This window comes from Tachysurus vachellii, chromosome 17 (genome assembly GCF_030014155.1).
Source record: "Tachysurus vachellii isolate PV-2020 chromosome 17, HZAU_Pvac_v1, whole genome shotgun sequence".
In the NCBI taxonomy this organism is placed as follows: domain Eukaryota; kingdom Metazoa; phylum Chordata; class Actinopteri; order Siluriformes; family Bagridae; genus Tachysurus; species Tachysurus vachellii.
Window position 1 is genome coordinate 11,486,766 of NC_083476.1, and position 12,149 is coordinate 11,498,914.

The 12,149-nt window shown below is 34.9% G+C and overlaps 1 protein-coding gene across 3 annotated transcripts; it reads left to right on the plus strand.

The window, feature by feature from the left end:
- Positions 1-2,560: 2,560 nt before the first annotated feature.
- Positions 2,561-8,319, plus strand: slc26a1 (solute carrier family 26 member 1). 3 transcript variants are annotated; one of them, XM_060891205.1, is made up of 4 exons: positions 2,614-2,752; positions 3,967-3,998; positions 5,391-6,036; positions 6,140-8,319. In XM_060891205.1, exons 3-4 carry the CDS (start codon positions 5,440-5,442, stop codon positions 7,646-7,648), a joined length of 2,106 nt encoding a protein of 701 aa, XP_060747188.1. In that variant the 5' UTR covers positions 2,614-2,752; positions 3,967-3,998; positions 5,391-5,439; the 3' UTR covers positions 7,649-8,319. The 3 variants fall into 3 exon arrangements, with proteins under 3 accessions (XP_060747187.1, XP_060747186.1, XP_060747188.1); XM_060891204.1 differs by lacking the exon at positions 3,967-3,998 and having other exon boundaries at positions 2,561-2,676; XM_060891203.1 differs by lacking the exon at positions 3,967-3,998 and having other exon boundaries at positions 2,600-2,752.
- The last annotated feature ends 3,830 nt before the right edge of the window (positions 8,320-12,149 follow it).

Sequence of the window (12,149 nt, forward strand, 5' to 3'; positions counted from 1 at the left end):
ACTGCCCCGAGAACTAATGAGTAACTTTTAAGCTGCACAAACATGTCTTCGTATTAAATTATAACTTCTTCTTTGGCCCTTTTTAGTTAACTTCAGTGTGGGAAAAAAACAATGAACTGGTGAACATCACTTTTTTAACAGTGTTAATGCCTCAGTATAAAACTATGATGAGATTTGGGATTATTGTTTATTATTATAATAAATTGTTTAAATTAAATAGTGCTAATTATATTCGTGATGACTGAATTTGATGTATAATCATGTATAAATCTCATATTTGGGATATAAAAAAAGAAATGTCCAAACGCTGTGGATATTTTCTGCAAACACAGTCATAGAAATGACATCAATTACAGTTACACACCCATATGATAATCAATGAGTAACAGTTATTAAGATCAGAAAGGCATCAAGTCGAGAAGCTTTTGTTGCATGTGCAAATAATCAGACATTTTAATTTCTTTTTATTACTTTTAGCATCTTAGCATGTACAGTTTATTTACTTTTAGCTAATTGTCTCAAGAAATTCTTGTATTTTCAATAAAGACATTCATACAGAGGTTTCCCAGCCAGAGGAGGCACTGTTTCCATGGTGATTGGAAGACTGAAGGACCACATCTCCCCCTCCCCCTCTGTCTGTCCTGGATTGGCTGATGATACTAGGAGCTCTGTAAGGCGCGACATTTTTTTCCCATCATCCTTTGTCCCATTCAAAGCATACAGAGTGAGCTGCTCAATACCAGGAAGTCATGGCTAGAAGAAATGCATGACATATATACTGATCCACTGCACTGGCTCTCAGCTAGAATGTGGGTGAGTTGCTCTTTCTGTCTCAGCTTAAAGCAAGCATTGTGAATTAAGCATGTTAATGTATTTAAAGCTTTCTAGATGTGTGAGCAGTCGTATCAGGGATGTGATGTTTGAATGAAAACATGGACCTGCTTTCTCACTGAGATGTCTTTGCAAATTAACCAGAAAGTATTATTCTGGCTCTCAGCTGTTCTCTTAAATATGAGTCATGGTGTACAAGTAAGTAAGTAAAGTTTATTCGTATAGCACCTTTCACAGATAAAATCACAAAGTGCTTTACAAAATATAACAATAAAACTTAAATGTACAATAAAACCTTCCTGCAAAGTAAAAAAAAAGAGAATTTTTTTTTTAGTGACAGTAACACTTCAATTCTAAAATAATAAAACACACTACAAGTGAGATTTTTTTTTACATAATACATCATGTTCTTAGATCAAAACAATTCTTGAATAAATGGAAGGGTGGTGATTATGCAGGGATATTTTTGAGTCAGTCAGTTTATGTCGTTAAATACACCCACTTTCCCACACAAACCGCCCCTATTCTAAATCTACTCTTTTCACTTGAAGTACAAATCCATGAAGGATCCAAAATGGAGACATCCTCTAATGTAATTGTACTGAATTGTACATGCAAAAAAGATATCATGCTTGTAAATGATTGATTTGAACCAGTAACAATTCAGAGTGATCATTTTTAAGGTTAGTCTTTTTTTTTAACTAGTTTGTATAAAGTTTGAAAGAAATCCAGCCACTTCACTGGTTATTTGGTTGTCCTAGCCCAGGGTGGAGAAAGGTTTCCAAACTATAACCCTTTCAGAATTTTCAACTACCTTTGAAATAATCTTTTTTCCAATTATCACGAGGCATATCTTGTTGTTTGCCAGTCGTAACCACAGTGGTCTCTGCTGGGATTTTTATTTTTAGTAAAACAGGAAAATACAGTTGGTACTGTAGATCTTTTACTACAATCGTTTTAAAAATAATGTTTTTTATTGTGATACTCCATAAAACTTTTTAGTTCCTGTTATATCATAACAGCTATAAGAAGTCAGTTCCTTAACAGCCTCTCTTTTTTATTTTAAATCAATAAAATCACTCACACACACAGACACACACACTCACACACACACACACACACACACACACACACGCGCGCGCGCTCACAGCTTGTCATGTTACCACGGTTTACCAAAGCAGAAACTCCTAAAGCACTGGGAAAGTTTTTCATGTTCAGGTTAATGAATCCTTTTATTTACATTTTTTGTAATTAATTGATTGTTCTTGTGTCTTGATTTGTTTTGTTCTTTCTATGAGATGCTATAGACTGCTTTGTCTAATTTTCATTTGATCTGATTTGTATTTAGACAGACATTTTCCGTCTCTGAGTCAGTTTTAAACATAACACATTTAATAAAATCACATATTTGATATCCAATTAACATTAAACCCTAGGATGATATTGTTTTCAAATCTCACTCTTGATGTAATAATATAGAGAACAGACATGAGTAATATTATGTAAGAGACATAATGGCAAGACGTAAGTATGACTAATGTAAGGAATTACAAAGGTGCTGGTTTACACAGCAGGTGATTAGAGTGAGAAGCTGAGGTAGATGTTTTAGGGGAGTTACTTTATATACCCAGACACCTCGTGCGTGAACACAGTTTGGAAAAAATGGACTTTCTGCACACTTCGCCCTTATCCTGCTGATATTGCTCAATGGAGGACTTGAGAACACTTGAGCTCCACCCCATGTGTTTTCAGCCTATAAAACTAGGCAGTATCTATTGAGTAGCTGTCTTTCTGTCTCGTGGGCTGTGCCACCATGCTTGAACTACACACACTTTGAGCCAAAAGGTAGTAAGTGACATTTCTTTTAGAAATAAAGGGTCAGAACGAGGTTGAATTTGAGTCTTTAACCTGTGTAATTGTGGTGAGTAGTTTTTATTTCTTGTAAATTTTTACATTATTTATTATACATCCTTTGATTGGGATTATTATTATTTCAATGCATTCTGTAACCATTTATATTAAGGTTCAATTTATTTATATTATTCAGTGAATTAATCAACATTACTAGATTTTGATTTCTCATCTGGTCAGAAGGTGTTTAAATTTTTTTATTACACCAGCTGTGAATGTTTCTCATCTGCAAAGAACAGATTTAAATTTATATCTATGTTTATAGTAACAGCTCATTCATAGAGACTTGCATGGTGTACATGCCACATAATCAAAGTTTAATAATACATGAATATTTAAAAGTGGTGTAATTTAAAGAGAGAGAAAAAAAACGAAAGGCTGGAAAGGGAATGTTTATAGCTGCTATAACATTGATTCAAAGATTCTACAACCGTATATCAAACAATAAACAGATAAAATGTATAATGTGTCACTGTTATTACTTACATTACAGCCGTTCTAAAGAACTGTTTCCTCACCAGCCTCTCTCCTTCTTTCTCTCTCTCTCTCTCTCTCTCTCTCTCTCTCTCTCTCTCTCTCTCTCTCACTTTCTCTCTCTGTCAGTTTAGAAAAAAGTACACTATATAGGATAATACAGGTTTTCTCATGTCAGATACCTGCTGACTGTCATAAATTACTGAAACTAGAGATTCGTTTCATAAATTTTAAAAACAATTTAAGCAAATAAATAACCCTGCCTTACCATTTGTTACTCATATCCAAAAATCCTGGCAGCATGGGCTTCTGTATGTGTATTCTTCTTTACAGGAAGATAAAGCACATCAGGACCTCTCTGCTTGCTTTAATCACTTTACGACAACAGCAATGATTATTCTCCTGTGCTTAAACATGTTTACCAGGTTTCACGTGAATGCCTTTTTGGTAATCTACACACTCAAACAGAACATCTTTCATCTTCTGTAGGAACTAGTTATCTAGGGTACTGTGTACTTAAACGATCAGTTCAGTCAATAAAAACAAACAAAAAATTCACCTTAGGTTTACACAATTCAACTTGTGGTATGTGATATTTACAGAAAATAGTTTGGGTGAAACTGCCTTCCCTTATGTGTTGGTCTTATTTCTCCAGATTAAAACCAGCTGCTTTTGGTGTCAGGGGGAAATAGTGTCAACTTGATTTTTTTTTTTTTTAGCGATAATATCCCATTCATTCATTTATCTCAGGTCAGGTGAAAGAAGACAACAGGATGATCTTGGTGAGTGCATGGGAAATATCTTCACAGAACAGTTTGATTGTGAACAGAATTGTAAATGAATAATGTAGAAAAGACATTGTTAAATTTTAACAGACTATAGGGACATTTATTTAGGTATAAGATCAAGAGCAAAGCTGAGGTTTTCTTCCACCGAACACATTTGTGTTTCACTCTTTCTTAAAGAGTCCATTTGATTTCCTAACAAAACTAACATCTGCCAGTCACAGTACAGTTTATCACTGCAGCGTTTGTTGTGACAACAATGATTTAGCATTCAGCTAGTTTGTAGCATGCACCTTATTATCTGCCTAGCTAATGTTTGAAAGACTAAGAATAAAGAAGTTTTTAGTTTGTTTAAGTTAATGTTTCCTCATGTTCATGTACAGTACTAATTTACCATCAGTAGCTAAAATCAGTTTGTGAGTTGAAATCAAAGCAGACACCTTTCATGTGTTGTTTTATTCATACTTCAAGTAAATTTACATTTTTTACATTTTCTACTTTATTTTGTGTGAAGATTATGAAATTGTACTTCTACATCCTTAAACAGAACAATAATAATGTATTTTAATGTGCAAATTTAAATAAGTGCAGTAATGGATGTTTCTGGTCAGTGACTGATGACTGAAATGAGTTAATGTTGCTCTCTGGATCATGTTGGATAATTTGGATAGAAAGTTATACACCGTATAAACGATCCCTGTGTTAGGTTTATGCTGGGTTTCACAAACTCAAGCATTTTTGTTAGGAGTACATTTTTTGTGTGTTTTGTCTATGGTATAACAGACAAAACAATTTGTTATTGTTTGTGGTAAATTTTTAAAAATTGTTATTCTATGGACTTTTGTTATTTTTTGTTCAAATCCTCATCTTTCCTTTCGTGTTTGAGTCTTCATAATTAATACCAATGGGGACACAAATGTGTATTATATAGCTGGTGTATATATTAGTGTTAATATTTTATACTATATATACTGTATATATTATTCAATCTTCAATTGTACTTAAGTACAATCAAATGGAACATTTTTATGAAACTGTTTAAATATGACAACTGGGTTTAACTCAGCAGTTCTGTGTATTTGTTTGCATCACTATTGACATGCTTCAGCTCATTGTTCTAATGTCTTACCCTTTCTCCAAGCCCCATTTTTCTGCAGACATTGTATATTTCCTTAGCAAATAATTACACAAGAATGTACAAAAACAGAATTGTGAGATTTTGGAGTTTCTCTTGCACTTATCTCTCTCTTATTATTATTTCAGTTGTGGAATTATGACTTTGTCTTATCAAAATCTTAGTTTTGATAGTTTACTAGTCAGGTAACATGTTAAATTGACGCAGTACAACTGTTAATAGACAGAATTATTGTTCTTTTGTGTCTTCTTCAGGAGATAGGATTAGGAACCTTGTAGGCACACGGGGACAGCATTAGAAGACATGGAGGATACAAAGCCTCAATACACATACCAACTGGAACGCAAGTTTCAGCAGAAGAAGGGACCAGTAGAGATCATTAGGACCAAACTGCTCCATCAACTGTCTTGTTCTCTGCCCAAAGTGAAAAGAACTTTATTAGACTTCTTCCCTGTCGTGCGTTGGCTGCCAAAATACAAGATAAAGGAATATGTGTGCGGTGACGTGATGTCCGGGCTCATAGTTGGAATTATTTTAGTGCCTCAGGCCATCGCTTACTGCCTACTTGCAGGCTTGGAACCAGTTTATGGGTTGTACACATCCTTTTTTGCCAATATCATCTACTTTTTCTTAGGAACATCCAGGCATGTATCTGTGGGTATCTTCAGCCTCATGAGTTTAATGGTAGGACAGATTGTGGACAGAGAGGTCTATTTAGCAGGGTTTGATGTGAATGAGGACAGTAAGCAAACCTCCTTGGATGTTGGATGGAATGGCACTGAAGACAACCAGGATACTGCGGTCAACTTCACCATGGGGGCCTTCAGCATGGAGTGTGGAAAGGAATGTTACGCGATCAGTATTGCAACAGTTGTAACATTTCTTGCTGGAATTTATCAGGTATTCCCTTTCTCCAAATCACACAAATATAAATAAATATGTAAATAAACGTTCTTCATTATTCTTCGTTAAGTACTGGTGTGTTAAATAATTTTCTTTTCAGGTTCTGATGGCTGTGTTCAGACTTGGGTTCGTTTCAGTTTATCTCTCCGCTCCAATGTTGGATGGCTTCGCCACTGGTGCCTCATGCACCATCCTGACAGTACAGGTGAAGTATTTGGCGGGTCTGAAAATCCCTCGTCACCAGGGTTACGGAACAGTTGTTGTGACTTGGATCAACATTTTCAAGAACATACATAAGACCAACCTTTGCGATATCATTACAAGTGCAATTTGTATCGCTGTACTACTAGTGGGTAAAGAGCTCCAGGACCGGTACAAGGACCATTTGAAGATACCTCTGCCTACAGAGTTGGTAGTAGTGGCCTTAGCAACAGTGGTATCCCACTTTGCTGATCTGAATGGTCAGTACAACTCAAGCATCTCAGGTGCCATTCCAACTGGTTTCATTCCCCCAAAGGTTCCAAACTTTGAACTAATCCCAAGGGTTGCAATTGATGCCATCCCATTAGCAGTGATCAGTTTTGCCTTTACTGTCTCCTTATCAGAGATGTTTGCAAAAAAGAATGGCTACACGGTCAGACCAAACCAGGAGATGTTGGCAATTGGATTTTGTAACATCATCCCATCATTTTTCCACTGTTTCACCACAAGTGCTGCACTTGCCAAGACTATGGTGAAAGACTCGACAGGTTGCCGTACACAACTTTCTAGCGTGGTGAGCGCTTTGGTCGTGCTTTTGGTCCTTTTGTTTTTAGCTCCGTTCTTCTTTTCCCTGCAGAAGTGTGTCCTTGCTTGCATTATTATTGTTAGTCTGAGGGGGGCCCTGCGTAAATTCAGAGACTTACCCAAGCTTTGGCGCCTCAGCAAGATTGATGCAACTGTCTGGATGGTAACCATGTGTTCAAGTGCTTTGATCAGCGTAGAGATCGGGCTCGTGATTGGAGTAGTCTTCTCCATGGCGTGTGTCTTGGCGCAAACCCAACATCCCAAGACTTCACTAATGGGACAAATCGAGAACACTACTTACTATGAGGACATGGACGACTATGACAACCTTGAGATCATTCCAAAAGTAAAGATTTTTCGCTTTCAGGCTCCACTTTACTATGCAAACAAACACTTTTTCTTGAAGTCTTTATTTAAAGCAGTTGGGCTCGAGCCATTCCTTGAAAGAACCAGACAGAAAAAATTAGAGAAAAAAGCTAAAAACAGAACTGCAAAGCAGAATGATAAAGAAAATAATGTTAATTTTACCCTGGTAGCAAGCGAAGTGGATTTCCACACCATAATCCTTGACTGTTCTTCCGTCCCTTTCATTGACACCACAGGTATTAGCACCTTGAAAGAACTGATAAAAGAGTACAAAGAACTTGGTGTAAATGTGATATTGGCATGTTGCAACACAACAGTCATAGATTCGCTGAGACGAGGTTCTTTCTTTGGGCCTGAGGATAAAGAAATGGAAAGATGCTTATTCCACAATCTACATAGTGCAGTTTCTTTTGCTACAAGTGACACTCCAGCATCGGTTAACAATACACCTGTGTAAAGGAAAACCTGATTTAATGCTCAAATTTAACAACATAGACATTAAATACACACCAATAGGCTACGGTTATTATGTTTTTTAGAAACCTTAAAAATTTTAAATGATTAGCTATTGCAAAATGCAATCTAACAACATTAATACTTTAATAATAATTTTTTTACTTTTTTACTTTAATTCTTATACACATTTTTTTCTTATTTTCACTTACTGTAAGAAATAATCCTATTGTTACTGTAATGTACTTATGCCACATTCACATCATGTGAGAGAATATAGTTGTGAAAACTAGTTGTTTTGACTAGTTAGCATTAGCAAACAATTGCTATACATTCGGTGCATACATTCGTACATTTTAACTGACCAAAAGAGGGTGGGGTGATTTATTATCTGTAATTTATAACAAGATTATATTCTAAATTAAAATGCCTTATGGATGCACATCTTCTATGTTTTCTATTGCTTTACTCATGATTTTGGATAGAGAAATCAGGGCTATCAAAGCTCCCAAAGCGTCAAATTGCTACTCAAACATTGTCACAAATGTTTCTCAGTAGGAAAGTGGAAATGACAGTTTTTCCCATATGATGTGAATACGGCACTAACCAGCTCTTATAAATGTGACTGATGTAAACCAATGTTTTTGTATTAATAAATATTATTGATTTTTCTTAGCTTTCTGGTTTTCCTTATATTCATATCTACTTAATGCTAAAATATACTTAATAGAGGCTTGAACTTTACAAAATGTTACTTATCTATTTTTGTTTCTATAAAATAGAATCTTTAGAATCAAGGGAAGACAGATTTTAAAGCACAATACCTACAGTATATATTTGTGGATATCTAACCATTGTTGACGTTCAGATGTAAGAATTAAAAATATAACTGTTCTCAAGTCTATAGGAATTTACCATTTACTTGGACATACCTAAGTGAATAATGAATAGGAAGTGGCATATATATATATATATATATATATATATATATATATATATATATATATATATATATATATGCCACTTCCTATTCATGCCATATTTATATATATATATATATATATATATATATATATATATATATATATATATATATATGGCAGAAAGCTTCCCATGGCATAAACCATCTCATCTTATTTTGATGGAGATATCATTCTCATATTAATTTTTTTTCTAATAATAATAATAATTAATACATTTTTTATCACTAGTGACCTTTGATATTTTGGAACACTGATAAAAAAAATAACAGCTTGTGTCATGTAATTTTCCCATAACAGAATATTTATTGTTGCAAAACACTAGAGACTTATTATTCTTTATGGTTGAATAAACATCTCCCTTACACTCACTATCCACTGTGGCAGCAGCTCATTGTGAACTCTGTGTCTTTATGGATGTAGATATCAAACAGGTTGTTTAAGTATTTCATAAACTGCTGATCTTCTGGGATTTTTACACACAGGGGTCTCTAGAATGGTGTGAAAAACAAAAAACACCAAACGACATTTCTATAGGTGGAAACACCTTGGGGAGTTTAGAGAGGTCAGAGGCAAATTGTCAAATTTATTGACACAACATATCAGACCACATCTGCTTCCAAGTTTTGCAGCGAGCCAGGACATAAATTATAAATCCTTTCTTAAGTATACAAAGACTGAATGTATCTATGTTAACTCAATTCAATTTATTTGTATAGCACTTTTAACAATTCAGCTTTGCAGAAGTATGGAAACAGAAGAGAGAGTGAAAAAAGAAACAAATATATAATAATAATAATAATAATAATAATAATAATAATAATAATAATAATAATAATAAGTAGAAAAAACAAGGATTAAAATAAATTAATATATACAATTAAAGTTTAAAATTAACAATACTATAACATATTAACAAATTTAAAATACTATATATCTATCCCTATTACTAATGAACAAGCTGGAGGCGATGATGGCAAGGTTAAACTCCCTGAGATGATATGAGGAAGAAACCTTGAGAGGAACCAGGCTCAGAAGGGAACCCATCCTTATTTGGGTGACACTGGAGAGTAAATAATTTAAATATAAATAATGTACATAATTACATAATTCCTACAACAGTTTATAATAGTGTAACGAGAGCTCCTGGGGACTAATGGGTCATCGCAAACTCTGAGTTCAGCACAGACCTCTCGGATCTACACATGCAGCATAGCAGAAGTACGGGAAGAATCTCCGCTATAAGACTACAAAGACCATTTCCACCTAAACAAAACACAATTCCAACACCAAGAGGCTAAATGAACAGTCAAAACTAACACAAACAGTCGGCTATTACACGGTAAAAACAACCAGATTCTGCATATTCCATTGGATTAAGGATGAGTGACCAAAAACACTTGTAATTAACCACCGATTATTATTATTTTTTTTTTCTCGTGTTCCATTTTCTCTCACTTTGACCTGTTAATATATATACACAGTCGTATGCAAAAGTTTAGGAACCCCAGACAATTTCCAGGATTTTCATTTATAAATATTTGGGTGTTCATTTTGTTCCGCCAAATACCTGAAGGACACAGTGATATTTCAGTACCTCCTTACAAAACATCAGTTAGGTTTGATGGTTGCCGAGCATGGACAGCCCGCTTCAAAACACCCCACAGACCCCACAAACACCCCACTTGTTCCTCTGCATAAATGCCCGAGTAGATTTTGAGCAGTGTTTTGGGTCGTTGTCTTGTTGAAATATCCAGTTCCGGCGTAACTTCAACTTTGTGACTGATTCCTCAACATTATTCTCAAGAATCTGCTGATATTGAGTGGAATTCATGCGACCCTCAACTTTTACCAGATTCCCAGTACCGGCACTGGCCACACAGCCCCACAGCATGATGGAACCGCCACCAAATTTTACTGTGGGTAGCAAGTGTTCTTTTGCCGCCATGCATCATGCCCCTTGTCATGACCAAATAACTCACTCCACAACACTTTATTCCAAAATGAAGCTGACTTGTCCAAATGTGCGTTTGCATACCTCAAGCGACTCCGTTTGTGGCGTGTGTGCAGAAAAGGCTTCTTTTGCATCACTCTCCTGTACAGCTTCACCTTGTGCAAATTGCGATGAATTATTGCATGATGAACAGTGACACCATCTGCAACAAGTTGATGCTGTAGGTCTTTGGAGGTGGTCTGTTTTTGACCGTTCTCACCATCCTTCGCCTTTGCCTCTCCAATATTTTACGTTGCCTGCTTGCAATTGGCCACATTAAATACCTTTTCTCATGATTGGATGCACCTGCCTATGAAGTTCAAGGCTTAATGAGCCACCAAACCAATTGTGTGTTCCAATTAATCAGTGCTAAGTAGTTACAGGTATTCAAATCAACAAAATGGCAAGGGTGCCCAAATTTATGCACCTGTCTAATTTCGTTTTGATGCATATTGCACATTTTCTGTTAATCCAAAAAACCTCATTTCACTACTGAAATATCACTGTGTCCTTCAGTTATTTGATAGATCATAATAAAATTGTTAATCCAAACACCCAAATATTTATAAATGAAAATCATGAAAATTGTCAGGGGTTCCTAAACTTTTGCATACGACTGTATATTTATTCTAAGTACCAGAATTTTTCAAATACATCTTGTAGTTTTTGAGATATACTCATTTTAAATGTAGCATGTCGACTACATTTTTCTCTATTCTGATGGTTGATATAAGTTTTACCTGAGGGTGCTAGACTACATCTGCAGGATTTATACATTGCACTGCTGCCACATGATCGGTTAATTGCATGAAAGTGTAGATGTAGAGTTTTTCCTCTAAAGTGTTTGGTGACTATAGAAAAAAACTAAAGAATATTATTAATTAGAAAATTTTCTTCGAAAATAGAAGAAAAAAAAAATAAATCCCTAATGGCTTAATGACATAAAGCACTAGATGGCAGAGAAATGTCCAGACAATGACTGAATGGCAAATACATACCTTCTCATAATCAATAATACCTTGTATAACCTGTGATTTTCAGATTTAGATCATGTCACACAGACAGTGCTACATACTGTAATTATGATCTGGCCTGTACAGCAGAATATAATTATGTCCAAACCCACAAACCATTAAAATAAACATTAGTTTATCATGGTCAAGTTTACAGTGGATTCTGAGAATATCCCAAGGAACACTGCATGACACAGTAAACACCTTTGATTGAGCTCCAGTCCATCACAAGACACCAAGAACAAATGATACAAATATAAGATACTAATGTTAAACAGCACACAACAGTGTATATAGAAATTATATGTTAAACTATATGTGTCCTACTAGTGCTGTGCTAAGTGCTAAGTCATATATATATATATAATGACATATCATATTTAATGCAGGTTAGCATTCTTTAAAAAAAATACACTAATGTATTATTTTTCATAAACGCTCTTACGTTTATTAAACAAAAAGCTTGGCATTTTGCACGCTGGTTGTGATAAATACTATATTTATGTTGTGCTTAACACT